Below are 19,670 nucleotides of genomic sequence, written 5' to 3'. Positions count from 1 at the left end.
TGATGGATAGGCTTTAACGTAAAAACACAGCCATTTTTGTGTGGGATTCAGCCTGGGATTATGAAGTGTTAGTTTTGGTGTCTGACTGTCAGGTACCCTCCTGAGCCATATATTCATCTTCCACGGTCACACATGGAGATCTGGGCCATGCAGTCAGTGCAGAGGGGGCAGTTCAGCCCAGCTGGCAGCAGACACCTGCTCTGCTGAGGAGCCTTGAGGGTTGCACATACCACTTGGAGTAGATCTTCATGGATTGCAACACAGACGCCTGGAGAAGCCCAGCAAATTCTTAATAAAAAATCAAATGTACATAGCCAAATCCACGCTAAACACTGAAGCAAGAGACTGTCTTTCTCTTCTCTCTCTTGCTGCACCACTTTTTTGCTTGGATTGCAAACCTATCTGTATCCAGCTGCTGCTCCTGCTCTTAGGTCTCACCTGGATCCTGCCAGCCAGCTCTACACAGATACCATAGGTCTCCCAGGAGATACTGGGCATCCACCTTGTGCAATTGAAGCCCAGCCTCACAACGGACATCAGCGTGGGGGAGAAGCTGGTAGAGACTTCCACTCAGCTGCTATGAACAATTTAACTGGAAAATGAGCAATATTAGAACTATAAAATGGTTTGGGTTTGAATGAACCTTTCAGGTCATCTAGTCCAACCCCACTGCAATGAGCAGGGACATTGCCATGCAGGGTATGGCCAATACCTACACAGCTTTTTTTAATACTTTCCTAAACAGTATTAAGGAAACTTATTTGGTAAGTTCCCTTAGGGAATGTTGTCCTAGGACACTCCTGGACCACACACCTACATCTCTTCAAATGGAAGAGACAGAAACTCACCCTTACCTTTTTGGCAGCACTCTCTGAAATAAAGATCAGGTTTATCACCAGTTACTATGATTTACCAAATTTCCACTGGTAAGGCTGCAGTAAAGAGCTCCATGTGTCCACATGGCCCAGAACTACCATGCAACATCCAGATATTTCTCATATGCCCTAATTTTAAGTTTTTGGGACTGTGGGATAAACAGAGTTTGTGAGTATTTCACCAAGGCAGAAGTTCACCGGAAGAGAGAGACCTGATCTTGACAGGACCCTCAACTTTGGCTGCCAGTTCTTCTGACCTTGCAATATTAAATGTTTCATATCCTGTATTTCAACCTAGGTGTTTATTAAATGAACTGAAATTTCTAGCTTTCGTAGATAAAAAGCCTATCCACAACCTCATCAGCCATAAAACTTAAGGCACTGAAAAAAGCTAAAAATCTCTTCAGAATGGTACTACAGGTTTGGAAGGTTTGGGTCTGTCCTTTTCTTTTTCTATTTTTTTGTTTTTGTTTTTGTTTAGGTAGGTGAAGCGCACTCGCAACATCGACACCATCAACTTACAAAGTTGGACTTGATGTCAAGCCTCTGCAGGGTCTGAAAGCACCTGTGTGTAGTCTTGCACCTTTATCACCTGAGTGCTGTTGTCCCGGATTTCTTCCAGCAAGGTCACGTCTCCCACCACGCAGCCCCTATGCTGCATTCAGGGCAGCATGCTAAGCCTGGCTAAGGACTTGCACTTGCTGAAAATTTTCAAAAATAACACTGTACAATGAAACTAGCCATCACAAGTGCTCTAAGACCTTAAAGATTATGCAGTATTATCCTGACAGTGACCTTCTCAGGATTACTTTTTTCTCACATTGGCAACGATAGCCAAAAAACAGAGTCAGGGGAGCAGGGACCCCTCCTCACACCCAAGTTTATGTACAGTCCTCCCTCTTGTGCTAGCCCCTAAAATCCTTCTTTCAGTGTCAGTGGGAGAGCAGATCAGTGATAGAATGACTCCATCCAAGCAATGCTGGTGGCTAAATTATCTGCCTGAGGAGATGAGGGTTTAACTCAAAGGCCACTAAAGTTTCGTGCACTCCCCACTCTGAAGAGAGCACCTCTCAGCTGTTCACAGCTCTACAAAAAGCACAGACACAGAATAAGGACATGAACCAGAAAGGTATTTTAGATCCATTAGTTATAATTTACACACCAATGACATACAGCATAAAGACAAAATATACAGATTTTCATATATATGTACATAGATCAACACAGTGCACAATTTAAAGTTATGTTACAATTAAGTGTACAATTTTAAATATGGCTTTATAAACTAGTAATATAATAGTGCTAAAATAACATATGTCTCATGTAAGTTTATAGATAAACAACAACATAATGCAGCTACAGCATTAGAGTCCACATTTAGAAATGTGTTGTTGCTTCATTTTGTTAGTTAAACCTTGTACACTGCAGCTAGCTGGATATACCCCTCACCCTATACCCATCTACATATACTTTATTCTTGCTGGATTGCACACCCCTGTCTTTGGGACTTGCCTTCTTCAAGTATCCTGATAAATAAAACCCTGTACATTTGAGGAAAGGTAAAAGCTAAGAAATATGTGAAGAACACATACAATCATAGTGCCCAGTGAAAACAACACAGCTAGTGCAGCTTAAAAAAGCACTTCTTGTTTAGGGAGCTTAAAAGAGAACAACAATCACATCTTGTTTGCCTTACTGTCCCCAGTAAAGCAAATTTTTACTTGAGCATAATTAGACTGGAATAAGAGAAGTGGTAAATTCTGGGTCACTTGGAAGCTTAGTTGGAAACTCTGGCACCACTGAAGCAAATGATACTTTTGTCAATGACTTCAAACTGGGGCAGGATTTTATTTGTTCTGCAAAAGCTGAATGCTTTTTGGAAACATTAGCTTCCAAAAGTTAGCTGGAAGTTTCAGCTTTAGCTTGTTCAGCTGAATGTGGAAAACATTACATGAAATTCTACAATCCTTTTATGCTCAAGTCTGACCAAATGCCCATAACGATCTCCTCTGGTCTTGAAAAACCTGGGAGGAAACCTGGGTGCAACCAAGATGTGGTACTAGGAGTTTATCACTGTAGTGACACATAAGTGTTTTCACTGACTGGGATTCCTGTGCTGTACAAAGACATACCATTCCATCTTCCAAATTCCTCGTGGAGCTGCAGAAACCTCTGCTGAGAAGTATTTCACATTAGGGTACTTCCATAGGGAAGGAATGCAAAAGAAGCCCTCCCTGATGGCCATCAAAGGGGACTGCCCAAAATCACTGGTATGGAGTTGATTCCTGTTGTAACACTTTTCTCCACTAAGGCAGAGGTGTAAAGACTGGGGTCGCTGGTCTGAAAATTAAATCCACCCTCCCACCAGCAACCCATGTGTTGCAGAGGAACACCTTCACTCTACAGAGCACCAGCTGAATACAATGGCCCGAGTTCCCCAGTAGGCTCAAAGCTGCACTCACTGCAACGCTCTGGGAGGGATCAAACCCAAACAGATCCTTCTCATTGTCATTCATCACCAGGACACAGCACGAGCATGGGATGACAGCGCACTGATGCCCAATCAGAGGCACAGCTACCAAAATGAGCTCCTGTGCTGCTCATCAGGCACTAGCAAACACCCAAGGCACAGCACAGCACACACGAATACCCGTAGCACTAATCGACTGCTGAAAGCCTCCTCGTTCAGTACCTCTGGTCCCCTTGGTCCATGGGATTAAACAGTATGACCTGGGTGCTCCTCTGGATCACAGCTGCTGACATGCACGGGCGTGACTCACATCTGTGCTTTGTGTATCCACTTCCATGTGCCAGCTACTGGGCCATCCAACTTAATTCTGCATTTAGAGAGCATAATTTGCTTTATTCCTATCACATGCCCAAGTCATACTTTTGCAGTATTTGGGGAGGGAGGGAGAGTTAGGCCAAACTTGTCAGAAAACAGATTCAAATTCTTATTCAAACATCTAAGGACAAGACCCACTTGAATTCATCCGCTGCCACAGAAATTTCACTTGGTGAGTTGCCCTGCATAAATCTGCACATAACACACTTTTCCAGCAGGCAATATTTTGTAAGGCTTAGCATCTGACAGATACAGCCCTTTCAAGGAAAACAGTATGAAACTGTCATGATTACTTGAGCAGACATCACTGACAAAAGCAAATTTGTGCCTGAACTGTTGCTGCAGAAATATTTCAGGCAGTATTTTTTCAAAGAGAATATAGATCTGGAGGGACATTGCCAAGGTTTTAAAGATCAAAATGTGTTACTTGCAGTGCTATAATTGGATGGAAACAGTCCTCCAGATCTGAAACATCAGGTTCAGTTTGGTTTTTAAATCAAACACCACATTTGCAGAATTTCTGTAGGACCTATATATCCCGGCGCCTGTTTCCCCCACTCGGTAACAGTGAGCTCTGCTGACAGAGCCAATGAGTCCAACAGGGGTAAACAAATCCCTTCTGACATGACAAGAGTGTCACACAGTCAAACACTGCAATTCACATTGAAAAAAAATAAAAACCACCAGACTGCTTCAAATCTAACTCCAGTGGAAATGTAGGGCTTGCTTTAAACTCCCTTTTGCCAAATGAGGAGCAGACCAATTACTCATTCTCTTAAAGCAGCACTATGGAAACAAGGGCAGTACCCAGCCCTTAGTGGTATTTAAGGTAAAGTAACCAGGAGAAGTGGTACTGTCTCCTCATCAGGATATGGGGTCATGCTCCAGCTCATAAGCAGAGCAGGGGTCCCCCCTGGCCACTGGAAGAGCGGCATTAGCCAGGCCGCAGGTGCAGCCCGAGTCTTCCTGCAGCAACCCACCACTTGGCACTTTCCCTGTGTCCCACTCTGCCCCCTGCAATGACCATCCAAGGGCTCCCCTGCCCTATTTTAAGAGGGGCTGGACAGTGTAGAGGAGCCCCATGACAGCTTTCCTTCTGCCAGTACCATGTACCACCATCTACCCCAAACTGGCCTGGGGCTGTGGCTGGGACCAGGTTGGGCACTGGCAGCTGTGATGCTCTCAGAGACCACATGGGCATCTGACTCTTGTGTCAAGGGTCCCTGGACGTTTCCTAACATCACCCCACAGTGAGTGTCTGGCTGTGGCAGTGGGACCCCCACTCATGGATAAACCTTATGAGGTGCATGTCATCTCAGACATAACATCGCGGCACCCTTCACCCTCCAGCTCCAGACAAAAGCAGCCATCCCAGCTCACCCACCAGGAGGCTGGCAATCCACAGCTGCCCCAGGTTTGATGGCTGCAGAGACACCTGATGAGCCTCATCCCCATCAGCAGAACAGACAGGATTTCCAGCATCCCTACAGTGAACTTGCTTGCAATTTTGATCAGTGAGAGAGGAAAAAAAAGAAAAAGAAAAAAAAATGGAAATAAAGATGCTCTCTAACTATTTTTAGTTCTGTACAGCCCGTCAGCACTAACATTAAAAATAGATATGATGGAATGGAAAAAACCCACAAACTAAAAAGACACTGCAGGACCAAGAAAATGTTGCTCTTTTAGCAAAATTTTGGAAAGTCAAAAAAAAATGTTTCCTTTTTAAGAAAACACATCTCTTTTTTTCCCCATGCAAACCAAAATGAGTAAACACTTTTTCACAGCTGTTAAAAAAGTATGGTTTTTCAAACTTTCTGTTTGTTTGTTTTCTCCACAATACTTTACCAAGACCAGCTTTCAAAAGAAAAAGCGTGAATCAAAACCTTTTAAAGAGGTTTAACAGTCAATATTTGTTTCTAGAAGGGACAAACAGACCCAAGGATTTCCTACCCAACCTTGACAAAATACACCTATAAATTCTTAAAGAGATGCCGTTTCCTAATTTCAGCTCTAAATTGAAAAATGGCCAAAATCAAAAAGGCAAACTTTATTGAGTAGCTGTCACGAGAAAAAAAGCCAACTAACTTCTCCCAACTAACTTCTCCTCTAAAGTAAGCTGAGCAATCCCTGAGAAAGGGGAAGGCATGTGATGAGCTGCAAAATGCATTCACCTCACTGATTAACCCTGAAAAGCTCAGCTGACAGCAGAAAGCCGCCTACCCTTCTGCAACTCCTTCTGATCCTTGCTCATCCCCTCTGAGGGCATGCCCATTACTTGGCTGGTCAGGACTGGGATGAGTGAGGTTCAGCCTCTGCTGAGGCACACCAGTTATGTGAAACAAAAGCAAGGAATGCCAGGTGAGAACATAATCACAGCCCTGCCAAACATCTCCATCCCTAGCACAGGTTCCCATGCCACGGCATCAACTCTACCTGCCCTTGGAGCAGCTCCAAGTGCTGGCAGACAAACCGAGCCATGGCATGAGACAAGCTGAGCATCGCGCTGGCGTCTCCTGTCTCTGCACCCGCCTCTGCCTGTGGCCACACAAAATCCAGGTCTGGTCACATGCACGTGGGAGGGTAAAATGACACTGCTGACTTCTAGTTAATCTGTGTTTCAAGGGCCACTGCCACAGAGAGATCTGTCAGCCCACCAAAAGGCTGGTCCGCTGAACTCAGGCAGATCTTTCAGTAACTGGGACTCATCAGCTGCACACCTCACAGTGCTGAAGAAAACTGAGAAAGCACAGCCTTTAAACATGCATGGGTAAATGAACGAGAACACCTCCATCAGAATTTCCACCACATTAATGTTTTCAAAGAGGAGCTTTTTGATGTATAGGCCTTTTATTCAGAATACCAGTACCTAGATTTTTGCAAATAAAATCTGTCCTGATTTGGCCATGGGGTTTCACAGGCATTTCAGGCCATCACCTCTGTGCTTTCAAGCCCCACACTTATCTTCATGTGCCCTATTCGTGTGCTTAGTTTCCTGAGAAGGGTCCCAAGTGACTGGATGATATCTTCTTCCTTCTCAGTTTTTCGTTCACTTCACAAATGACACTTGCCCACTACATTGACCGGAACACAACTCCAAGGATATGCCTGGGGAACTGAAGAAACAGTGCAAATTCACACCAAACTTGTCAGCTCTTGCAGCAGTGGCTCCCATGCATGAACAGACCTGGGAGCTCACTGCAGACACATGTGCCCCCGATTTCAGAGCCACAGCTAGGTCTGTGTTTCCCCAGAGCAAGCGCTTTCCTCTGCAGGAGGCACTCCAGGATCCAAGAGAGTGAGCTATTCACTGAAAGTTGGAGTTATTTCAAGCTCCAGACTATTATGACTACTAACAATTAACATCGTAAAGTAGTTGTCTGCCCTGTCTGCTCCCAAAACATATGGCACAACCAACACATTATAAAAATTTTGCTGAGGGATCCTGATTCATGTAACAGTAAATCACTGAGAAAGTCGTAATTAAAATATTTTTAAACAAGCCACCAACAAAGTCTGCAGTCAAATACCTGATTTTATATGCATGTTTACAAATATGACAGCTGTCTTTACGTTCTATATGCTCTGTCTCTACTTAAAACCAACTAGTCATGGCCAAGCAACACTGATGTACACGCTTAACTTCAAAGTCATGAGTAAGTCCAATGGATTTATTCTCATCTCTAACCTGCATTTAGGGAGACAAGAACCTGTGTGATCATTCCAAATTCCAGATTCACAGATGTGCTGGTGAAGGCCACTTAAAACCAGTTCCAGCCATGCTTTCAGTTCCCGAATACTCCCACTGATGGCGGTGCTGACAGAACTGTCCTATCTCAACTGCCTCCCATGCATCAGTTTTAGGGATTGTGCCCTGTAAGCCAGCACAGAGCCCAGCACCCACTGAAGCACTTTCCCAGACAGCTCTAAAGCATTTTGTTGCTTGGGCCAACATCTTACAACTATATGGTATCCCAAGCCTACTAACACCCCAAATTGCTTTGCAGCCTTCCTTGCTATGTTTGTTGGTAAAGAGCACAGAGCACCTGCTGCTGAAACAAATCAGGCTTTTAGCAACAAATTCCAATTCTTTAGCCCTGCCTAGCAATAGCAGACAGCAGCCAGGGTCAGGGAGTAAAAACATAGTAATAATTCAAAAACACAGAAGAAATTTGGCCAACACACATTCCAGATGAGTGTTTGGGAGATTATACATTAACACTAACATTTCCCTCCTGAATAAAAACATTCTAGAGTAGTGACTGCAATCTTCTGCAAAGAACAAGAAACACTAATCAGCTCCTTTCTGTAGGACTGTGTTCTTCTCCAGCTTTCCCTGACTGCCTGAAAAAGAACTGGGAGCGATTCTTACCTGTAGACACTGTAATATAGACACCCAAAGTATGAGCAGCTATCAAATAAAATCCCCCTGAAACTTCACCAAACCACAGAATCTTTTAGGTTGGAAAAGACCTTTGAAATCATCAAGTCCACCCGTTAACTCAGCACTGCCAAGTCCACCACCAAACAATGTCCCCAAGTGCCATATCCATGTGGCTTTTAAATACCTCCAGGGATGGTAACTCAATCACTTCCCTAAGCAGCCTGTTCCAATGCCTGACAGCCCTTTCAGTGATGAAGTTTTTCCCAATATCCAATCTAAACCTCCCCTGCTGCAACTTGAGGCTATTTCCTCTTATCCTATTGCTTGCTACTTGGGAGAAGAGACCAACCTCTGCTTCACCACAACCTCCTTTCAGGTAGTTGTAGGGAGCAGTAAGGTCTCTTCCTGAGCCTCCTTTTCTCCAGGCTAAACACCCCAGCTCTCTCAGCCATTCCTCATAAGACTTGTGTTCCAGCCCTTTCACCAGCTTCATTGCTTTTCTCTGCTCACGCTCCAGCACCTCAGTGTCCTTCTTGTAGTGAGGGGCCCAGAACTGAACACAAGACTCGAGGTGCACCTTTACCAGTGCTGAGTACAGAGGGATGATCGCTGCCCTGGTCCTGTTGGTCGCATTGTTGCTGATACAAGCCAGGATGCCTTTATATCTGATCCACCTGGGCAGACCCCTGGCTCATACCGAGGTGCAGTTAATAAGCACCCCAGGGCCTTTTCATTAAAGCATCAATCATTTCCTTCCATGGAAGAAAGCTGTGCCAGTCATACCTCTTCCATTTTTGTCCTCAACCCACTCCTGTAAAATTAAGATATTAACACAAACCAGTTGTGACAAATGCTCCGCTTCCCAGAAGTTCGTCCCACTTGGATGGGGGATCTGTTTTTGAACACGAACAAAAACGTAGATTGAAATGTCCTGTTGTCCTCTATACCTCTAGTTTGCCCACATGTGTTTTATTTAAATAAGTGTTTACCTTGGTTCCACCTGCACAGTAAGACAAAATGAAATACAGTTGAAATAGTCCAAGTAGCACGTGATAGCTGAGTCAAGCACAATGGTCTCTTCCAAAGTGGTATAAACCTCTTCCTGACCTGACAGAGAAAACAAATCAGACTGACCCCAAGAAACAGCTTATGTGCACAATGGGAGACACTTGTACATATCACTTGCATTGTTCATGATCTCTGTACTCATCCATGTCCACATCTGAATCAAAGAGGGAGTGTCCAGTGTAATCGGTATCAGGGGTTTGGGAAATACTGTTCCCTTCCTCATCAAATGTTTCTGTCCTTGAATAAAAACTGAAGTCCCGCAAAGGGGAGTAAGTCTTGCTTGCTTCACTGCTTTCCTCGGATTCGTACAGAGTGTTATCATCATCGTGGTGCCATTCTGGCCAAAATTTCCTCCTTATTCTTTCACAATACATAGCAAGGTTAATCAGTTCACCTGCAACACAGTGCAACAGATTTTAATAAACAGATCCAGTCAATAATGCTCGAACTCACCTGCTGATGCAAAAACACATAAGCACTGTTTGGAAAGAAACTGTGCAGCGTCTTTCCAAAGAGGTTTCAAAATTACAAGATCCCATCAATCCTCTTAGTAGCTCTGTTTGTAACTTTCATCTGGCTTAAAATCCATATTATTAACCCACACGCAACAAGAAATATACAAGAATAAATACATATGTATGTTCACACAAATAGAAAAATAAACGTCCCAAATTCGACTTCTAAAGAAATCAATCAAGACAAGACACTAACACTGTAAAGTTTTCATAGTAAAATTTCTTTGTTTAATTGCAGGCACCTAGCTCCTAAAGACAGAATTTGATCCTATATATGCACAATACACTTATTATACGTGGTGAATTTAGGGTTTCCACCACCAGATGGCAGCGCTGTCTGCAACATAAATTCAAATTTTTAAGTTTTCATACGGTCATTGGTTCACTCCTAAGTGCTCCCAACCTTAGTACCTTACGCCTTATATTTATATATACATGGATGTTTACAGAATAAATCGTTAAAAAATTCAAAGAAGAAACAAATAATAGCATGTTAAAGGGCAGTTGTATGTGAAAGCTGTACTCACAATAACATGAGTAGGTGGATGGGTACAAAGAATCAACCATACTGCTCGGGTATTTCCATCTGTTACCTTCTATTTATTTTCATTAGAGACAAACTAATTCAACAAATGCAGTATTCCTTCTAGAAAGCCATGAGCCCTTCAGAATTTCATTTGTGATTCCCCAGACACCAAGGGGAAGAACTGCATAGCCAATACTTATGTCCCCATCTCAAGAGCTCGTTATTTGAGGAAAAGAGTACATCTATGACTCCTGTCGATTTAGCAGAGCTCTCTTGCACAGAGTAGATTTACAGGTCAGATTCTTTCCTTTTATACCTATTTCACATTCTTTTCCTCCTCAGCTCTTCCCATTTTTCACACTGAGTGGTTTTATTCTGAAAAGGGATGTAAAGATACTTTAACATCTACACCACTCCACAAGAAAAATATACCCTCTGTGGTGGGGAGGGGTATGTTGGTTTCCAACTCATGCCAAAACACAGTGACTTCAAAGTCAGGCTGGATTTTTTCCTTGCATCTTCAATAACAGAAAAAGGCTGTAATTTCAGTGGGAACACAGCACTTGCAGTTCTACTGTCAAGGAAACTACTCAGTTCAGCAGAGTTAGGCTCGTCGTTTTGCTTCTGTCTTCTCATACTTTATCCAGCATTCATTCCTCAGAGGCTTTACGCCTTTGTCACGTTAAACAAGGAAAAGATCAAGTACAGGAACAGAAACAATTACTGTCTAGAACACTAAAGAGAAAACAAACGTGAATTTTAAGCGAAAACAACATTACAAGATACAAATGCTACATCAAAGGCAAGAACAGTCTGTGATGCAGCTGAAGTACTGCAGTCTTCAAAATGTCCTTCCAAGGTGCTCCAAGTTTAAACCTGGAAAATACCACCAAGACCTTTCATCAGAGATATCTTAAGCTTTCTTACCTTTGATTAATCTCTCTGGTCGAGTCCCTGGTAGTGTCCACATTGCCTGTGCCAGATGTCCAAAGACAGTGGCATCAACAGTGGAAACAGTTGATCCCATAATGTACTTCTTGTCACCTGTAAATACAACAGAAAACATTTCTTGACTGGTTGTCACTTTTCCAGATTTAAAAAAAAAAATTCCATGGTTATGTCTTTACCTTTTTTTTTTTTACTAAAATCAATTCAATTAAAAGCTTCACTACCTCAAAGACAGGAATTCAACACTGAATATAATTGCAAAGCCATTGCTAGGGTGAAATCCATAAGTGCAGCTTGCCCCATGCTCAACTCACAGCTTCTATAACCAGGTCAATAACAGAGCCACCACTGGCCAAGGAACCTCCTCCACTCCTCACAGCTGGCAGCGCTCACGCACTGTACTAATTCTACTGCATTTAAAACCTGCTCTGCAGCCAGCAGGTGCCTGACAGCACTATTTTCACCTTGCTGCAAACCCAAAATTCTTTTGAACCACGGTTCAAAATCATGAACTTGCTGACAGAAGCTGGTCGCGATCAGGCAAAAAAACAAACGTCATACCCAAAGGTTTCCTCTCTCCCTATTTGTTCAGACTGAAATGAATGCACCAGTCAGACTGCCAGCAACTACTTAAAAATGACCTGCATCGCCAGGAAGAGAACAAAGCCATCAGCAAGAGTGAATAGGTCCTCTCACATACCACCAGTGCCCCCACCTCACTGACCCCTGGCAGATAAAAATCAAATAGAGGCACATCAGGAAGTGATGCAGGAAGTGAAATAGCAGCCCTCTGGGACTGGTCTGGTCCAGAGGAGGGACATATCTGCTCCACACGGCTATTCTGCTTACCTCTCTGGGCACCCCAATGTCATGATGGCCCTAAATGGCCACCACAGCACAAACAGATGGATAACTAACTAAGATAGGAAGAAAAATCACGTTTCAAAGCCACTGTTTGCAACAAAACATCCAGCATAAACTTGTTTTCCCATCACAGGAATGAGACCTGGAGCAAAGACCACACACAGAGCACGCAGGTGAAACAGGCAGTACTGCAGAGGTCAGGTTAACTGGTTGCACTGTTCCTGTCTTGGCCCAAAGTGCTATAAACTCTGTGAAATGTGATATGTAATTGAATTCTCAAAATCCAGTTATCCCATCTCCCCAGGACATTCCTCCCCTGACCATAGTAAGCTGCCTGTAATTCAGCAGGTTATTAGATGTTAGGGTTATTGAGCGAGTCTAGAGGAACTGTCCAGCAGTAAAATCCATCAAATGCCAGCATACAGTATAAGGAATGCTGCCGAAGCGGTGCTCAGGAATAACCAGTAACAGTAACCTCCTCTGGCCTGTCAGATGTCATTTTAACACAGGAGTTAACTCTCCCCAGCTCTTTTGCAGCTGCATCAATCTATTGTTTGAAAACTGTACAGGGTAAATGTTGTGTCTTTTCAGTATTTGTCTGGTACCTAAGCATTCATTGAACTCTGAAACAGCTCAAAAATTGGTCCCTAAACCACAGTTATATGCCAACACTAGAAATATAGCATCATACAACTGGGCCTTGAGATTCGATCCACAGTCATGCTGTGCTAGGAAGTAACACTGCCATTTCCATCTTGTCCCAACTAAGGCAGGCAGTGAGTGAGAGTTGAACCACCCCTCTCTCAGGTTCACCAGGCACAACACACCCCACACCCTGAGGTGCACGGAAACAAAGAGCAAGAGGAGGCAATAAAACTGTGGGTTCATAAAACTGTAAATCTGGTTTTAAGTCATGCTGCACCACATGATATGGCCTCTATGCACATTTTCTCCCACCAGTTCCAAGCTGTTCTCAAAACTTCCAGTGTAACTTTTGTCCAGAAGACTTTCTGATAGACCAGATATCTCTGTGTTTAATTTTAGGCCAGATTACAAAGTGCCTGTCACATCAAGGCTGCCACAGTGCTGATCATCTCAAACACCTCTCTGCGTCCTCTGGCTAATCCAACAGAAATGAAATCACCTGGTCACATGGGACTTGGATCAAAGATGTACTACCTGGGAATTTGAGAGCACACACTCCACTATTTACAAAGGCATACACCAGAGGATTCAAAAGCAGCTACTTCAGCATTGGGTCAAGAAACACTGGCAAGAAACAGATCTGACACACAGGCAGAAGACTTGCACCCTTCCAACAGCAGCATGTTCAGCCCTTGCAGACTGCTACAGGGCATTTCAACTAACTTTAGAGGCTCACATTCAGGTTAGACCCACCTCTGTGTTTCAGCTCTGAGCACCCCTGCCCTTCACAAAGCATCAAATGCTTTTCAAAATCCAGTTCAGGAAGCTGCTGCCCTGCAATTCCCTGCTCAAAATCCCCATCTCCCAAAAAAAGGCTGAGGCAGGCGGACAGCAGAAAGGGCACCAAGAGACTTATGGGCATTGCTCGCTCACTTGCCTCTTTTAAAAAATTACCAAAATGTGTATTTTTATATATCACTAATTCATATGCTCATTCCCCACACTTTCTTAGAGTACTACCAGGCAGTAGGAAACAGCTACAATATAAGGAAATTACACTTGTGGTTTAATGACTGCAGGACAAAGAGTAAGATGATACCAATGTAGCAGACTGATCCATCACAGGAGGGTCAGTTCCAATTTCCATGTTTATAAGAGATCTGGAGAAGTCTATCACAGAAATGGGTACAAGGCAGACAGAAAAATGATTCTCAGAAATGAAAAATAATTTTAAAAAAATGACCCAAGATGTGACTGGGAATGTCAAAATGAGTGTCATAAGAGCTGGCAGCTGCCAAGTGATCATTCTCTGGAAACAGCTCTTAAAATTTAAAAGTTATTCTTTTTCCCACGTGAATGGAATAGGGAGCATTAATCTGATGTGCCTGATGACTGACAGCTACAGTTTGGTATGTGCAGCTATTCTGCATGATAGGCATCCTTTTTAAGCTCTTAAGATTGCCCTCTAACAGCCAAAATCCCAACTTCTTCCTCTTCTGGGAAAACACTTGGGTACATATATGTGGAGGGGAATCTCACAAAGATTGTGCAGGCAGTAAGCTGACTGACCACCTTCTCCTTCCCCCCATGAAACAGAGGAGTCTCTAGTCAGCCTGGAAGTCTTCATCCCACCTTCTCTACCCATTCCAGGATACCACCTGGAGGTCACATTTACTAGACCCAATCATAAACAGCTGATAGGAGAAAACATGAGCGTACTGATGTTAATGAAAATCAAGGCAATTATAGAAAAGTAGATGAACTCACCCACAATCAAAAAGGCAAATATAATGACTCACATAACTGCACACCAATTCATCTGACATCCATTTCAGAGGGGAAGATGAAAAAAAAGTACAATATTCATTTGGTAATGTAATAAAATAACACCCATCAAGACTTTTTTGAAGTACACAGGAACATGTCAACAACAATCTGGAAGGAGAATAAAACCTCTGCTGATAACATATGTCTATAATACAATTAAAAATTTGATACAGTGAAGAAGTGCTTCAGGATTTCTAGTGCTTTTCCCCACCAAAACAAAAGCAAGAGATTGATTATAGCATTTACCTCCACAGGGAGATGACCTAAGCCACTCAGAAATGAAGGAAGAACTAGGAAAAGTGTGCGCCTGCAGGCTGGAATTGGACAAACTATAATTTGAAGCAAGTCTGATTTTGAACAGATTTTGAGAGTGACTAACATCTACTACCAATTACTAACAAAAGTGGTGGCACCTTCGCCTTCTGAAATCTCATAATTAAAACTAGATGGCTTTTAGAAAACCATCCTTAGCACTGGCCTCAAAAAAGCAGTCAAGCAGTCTGATTCACAGAGGTATGTCTAGACGGCTAAATGATCTCTTTGAACTCAAAATTTTACAAATCTGAGTGTCAGTATAGACTCCAGAGATGGAAGGACGCAGACTTCAAATAAGCAAATCAGAACTTTTGCAGGTACTTGGGAACATGTTTTAGTTTTCTCTTGAAGGCTCTGTCTACTCATGGCAGACAGGGATGACTTTAGCACAGACACACCCACCGCTGCTCCCTGCTGCCTGCCAGTGTTGTCCAGCCAGAACCATGGGGCTTTGCTGAGCTGAACTTGCTCCAGCTCCTGCCCCAACCCCGTTACTCTTTGTAATGAACACAGTGCCAATCTTAAAACTACAGCAACAGCAGTCCCACTGAGGAGGGTACCTTGAGCTGGCCACAGCTCTGCAGCAGATATGATCAGACCTCCTCTTCTAAAACGAGCTGCTCCCTCCCTTCCTCCCCCTAAAATAAAGGGACTTCTTAAGCACCAAAAAACATGTTTTCTTTGAAGAGGCACTAGAATAGGTAACCATTTTTATTAACAAACAAAATGCAGCATGAGAAAGCACTGTCAGAAAAATAGTCAACAAATGTGACTACTGACAACTACTGACTACTGAAAAGTCAACCCTTGACCACTGTGCCCATGCATCACGTGCCTTTTTTCCGCCTTGCTCCCAATCCAGCAACTTGGCAGGTTTGTTTCAGAAAACAAAGTTACAGAAAACTCCACGTAGCTTCATCTAGGTCCACTGCAAACACCTTCCTTTCCAGAACACCTTGGAAGTTCAGAAGTATGTCTTCTTTCTCTTTCTGAGCAATCACTCAGTCTCTTCCTTCTGCTGGGCTTTCCTCACCTTGCTCCCTTCATCCACTTCACGCTTATCTCTTTAGAGCATGTGCAGTATGACCTCCCTCTGGAGCACCGTCCCTCCTGTCCTGCACTCAGCCACCTCTTTAAAGCAATCATAACAGGAAACAAAGCGGCCACACAGGTACCATCTCTTTTGGTTCCTTGCACAAGAGAGACGAAAGCTTAAGAGGAGCAGCAATTTGCCCCAAACCAATTCCTCAAAATTTAAATTTTACACAGACACACAATATGCTTAGCTCTCAGCAGACCAGAAGGCAGGAAGCGCAGTGCAGACAGCTCCAGTGCAGATTGCAGCCTGAGCCACACAACAGAAATGAGGTTCATGTAATTCTAACTAAGTGAGGTCACCTTAAAACTAGCATTATAGGACTAGATTATGATAACCAAAAAGCTTAAACCCACCTATTCTGACAATACAGAACGACCACCTACAAGGAGCTTTGAATAAAGCTACTAACCCAACCAAATACAACAAAGTTCAGCTCATCAAAATAACATCTGCAAAGGGTTTTCAAATGATTTAGCAAACAGCCACAAGTCCCATGAAATAAAAAATGAGACAAACACCACATCCCCAAAAATTATAGATAAGAGGTTTCACTTGCAGAATTAAACACTATGTTTCCCTAATTTCATACTGCAATATGCTCTTTCAAAACTGCAGGCCATCTTTTGCTCCTCTAGACACACATTCTCGGTGGTCAGAGAAGAAAGCCTCTTATGCCTCGAGACACACAATCTGGCAGCAAACAGTGGGGAAAGATTCACTTTCTCTGCCACAGCCAAGGGTGGCAGGCACTGAATGACAGCAGCAGTGCAGCCTCTACCTTCCACCAAAATGAGATGATTTGGGTATGTGATCAAGCTGTCAGGAAGCACTTGAGAGCAGTTTCACCCTGTGGACAGAACTGTGAACAGAGCATGCACCACTCGCTGTACCTTACCCAGGAGGCCTGCCAGAGTCCGCATGTCCTTCTCCATCAGCGTGTACATCTCCTCCTCCGAGAAGCGGCCGATGCCATGGCCGTACATTTCCCGCTTCACAATTCCTTTGGTCAGATGGCAGAAGATCCACTTCAGCAAGTCGCTGAAGGGGCCAAAAAGAGAAACCATCTTTTGCGTCTCGTGAAGATTTTCCACCCACTGGCAATAAGCTAAAGTCCTAAAAGGATGCAAAGATAAGTTACAGCAGTGTGATCCCCAGACAGCCCAGCACCACCCTGCCAAGGCTCGCACAAAGGTCAGGCAGATGGGCACTCACTGCCCTGACAGAGAGGTAGCGGAACAGCAGACCCTGCGGCAACTTGGAGTGAGAGCAGAGCAAACCGACTTTGCAGTACTCAAACAGACTGCCCAGTGCTTATTCTCTCAGTAAATCATGACTCACTTCAACAGAGAACGAGATTCGTGTTGAAATATAAAATAAAAGCTGCAGAATTCTGCTAAACTCATGTAACAAAATGCAGTGCGGAAAGGATTTATTAGCTAAAGATGCCTGACTGCACAGACCTGGGGAAAACAATAACAACAAAACAGCCCACAAAGGTATCAATCTTTCTTGCCAACCTGTTCGTTCTCCTTACTCTCTATACTCTGAAATTTAGCCAACCAATAATTTTGCTCCAACAGTGATTTTTCAGAAGATCTCTCTTCTCCTTGGAAACTGATGATGACACGATCTTTAAAAAATAACACTTAAAAAATTAAGGTGTAACAGTTATTGGGTTGGTTTTCTGTTGTCCATTTTCCTCTCTTCAAATGTTGATTTTATGAGAGAGACATTTCTAAACGATTCTGCTGTATCCCATACTTTGTTGAATGGCAAATAATATTCTTTTGAAAAGTGTTTTTATAAAAATTTGCTGCTGGTGTCATGTCTCATCAGCTAAAATTTTGGTTCCCTACATGAATTTTTGTTCTTTACTAATATTATAGACAAACAAAACCTTGGTTTGTTGCTGTTGCAAATCCAGAAGCTTGTGGAAAAAAAGAAACATTTACTTTTTTAATATCCAGCATCTCCTGAAATTACAAGCAAACCAAAAAGACCATATATACAACTTTTGTCACCAAGTTCAAGGGATGTTGGAAAAAGGGCTAAAGACATCTCAAAGTAGACATGACAGACATGCAGAAACACTGGGAGTTGGTACTCATATTCTATTAGGTTTGTAGCAATTTCTAAACTGTAAAAAAACTGTAAGTGGATTTACATTTTTTAGATTGTATGGAAAGAGGCTCATGGAGAGCCTGATAAACCAGTGAAGCTAGACGGAAAAGTCGAAATATCAAAAGATACAAGTTCATGTACACAATTATATTAAATACTGACTTAATGATCAAATGTTTCCATTTCCAATATGACCAGAGCTCCATTGCTTTAGTTTGGAATATGACTTCAGTTTTATCATTGTACTTATTTATAACTCCACGTAATTTCCTTAGTGCTGATATGGATCACCAAATTCAAGAAAGGAAAGGGGAAGAAAAAAAAAAGAAGGCAGTATCTCTTAAAGAACTCCTGTGACTTTTTTTTCATCATGTACATTTTATCAAACTCCCGTGTGTCATGGTAAGTGCTGAATTCAGTACTATTAGGGAACAATTACATTTCCACCATGAAAATATTCTAATACTTTAAATTTCCACAGATTCTTTACTTGAGTTACTAGTAACATGACGCAAAAGGAGAGTATTTTGCCATAATAGCTGAAAACAACCCCACTTTGTGCTCAGATTTAAAACGCTCCCAACCAAATGGGTAAAAAGTATTTTAATTCTATTAAAAATTGTCCACAGCAGTTCAATGCCTTCTGCTCAAAGTGGTTTCACTGAAGTTAGTTAACAGTGAGGCATGTACAGGTTTTGCTGCAAATGCATAAACGATGAAGAACAAAAATGCACCTGCTATGCTTCTAATGGCTTTTACCCTCAACAGGTTTCTCAACAACCTCTTGCACTACAGTAATATGACAAAAGCATCCCTCTGACATTTCTACATATCAATACCTCTCTTTGAATGGGGGTGTTCTGCACAATCCTCGTTTTCAAAATGGATGGATCGACTCAAGTCATTGAGCTGGTTTCAGCACAGCAGAGTTTGAAACAGCCAGGTTCAGCAGAGGAACCAGCAACATAGGAGGAACATGCACAGCAGTAAACAACTTCTGAAACTCCTAAAGCATTAATTTTGTCTGGAAGATGTGGTGTGGGACTCCCCTGATCCAGGAACAAAGTAAAACAGTATTTAAGAAGGATGGAAAGAAGACTGGGCTGAAAGCATAAGGGCACTCCATAGAGCAGAACATTGCACTAATCACGTTTCACGGCAGGTACAGCTCTGAATAGGAAGAAAAACTCTGGTATTGATGCAAACACTAGGAAATAATTACAAATACTGTCTACGCCATAGAATCATAGAACGACTTGGGTTGGAAGGGACCTTAAAAATCATCCGGTTCCACCCTCCCTCCAGGGGCAGGGATGTTACCCACTAAATCAGGTTGCTCAGGGTCCCATCCAACCTGACCTTGAGCATGTCCAGGGATGGGGTATCCACAGCTTCTCTGGGCAACATATTCCAGTGCCTCACCAGTCTCTTCCTAACATCTAATCTAAAAAACTGTTTCCCTCGTCCTATCACTACCTGCCCATGTAAAAGTCAGTTTCTCTCTTTTCCCTAAGGGCCCTTTACGTACTGGAAGGCTGCAATGAGGTCTCCCTTGAGCCTTCTCTTCTCCATGCTGAACAACTCAGCTCTCCCAGCCTGTCTTCACAGGACAGGTGCTCCAGCACTCTGATCATTTTTGTG

General features: G+C 42.9%; 1 protein-coding gene across 1 annotated transcript in view; it reads right to left on the bottom strand.

Moving 5' to 3' along the window:
- Positions 1-2,005: 2,005 nt before the first annotated feature.
- Positions 2,006-19,670, bottom strand: part of FAXC (failed axon connections homolog, metaxin like GST domain containing) — a 29,056-nt gene continuing 11,391 nt past the window's right edge. Inside the window, exons 4-6 of the mRNA XM_050315530.1 lie at positions 16,804-17,021; positions 11,138-11,254; positions 2,006-9,563 (exon numbers count right to left, since the gene is read on the bottom strand). Of these exons, the coding sequence (XP_050171487.1) occupies positions 9,280-9,563; positions 11,138-11,254; positions 16,804-17,021 (619 nt within the window). The 3' untranslated portion in view covers positions 2,006-9,279. The remainder of the gene's footprint in view (positions 9,564-11,137; positions 11,255-16,803; positions 17,022-19,670) is intronic.

The sequence above is a fragment of the Myiozetetes cayanensis genome, unplaced genomic scaffold (assembly GCF_022539395.1).
Source record: "Myiozetetes cayanensis isolate MyiCay16 unplaced genomic scaffold, myiCay2020 scf2-11, whole genome shotgun sequence".
Classification (NCBI taxonomy): domain Eukaryota; kingdom Metazoa; phylum Chordata; class Aves; order Passeriformes; family Tyrannidae; genus Myiozetetes; species Myiozetetes cayanensis.
The sequence above is the reverse complement of the archived record's forward strand: the minus strand, read 5'-3'. Positions and strand labels throughout refer to the sequence as shown.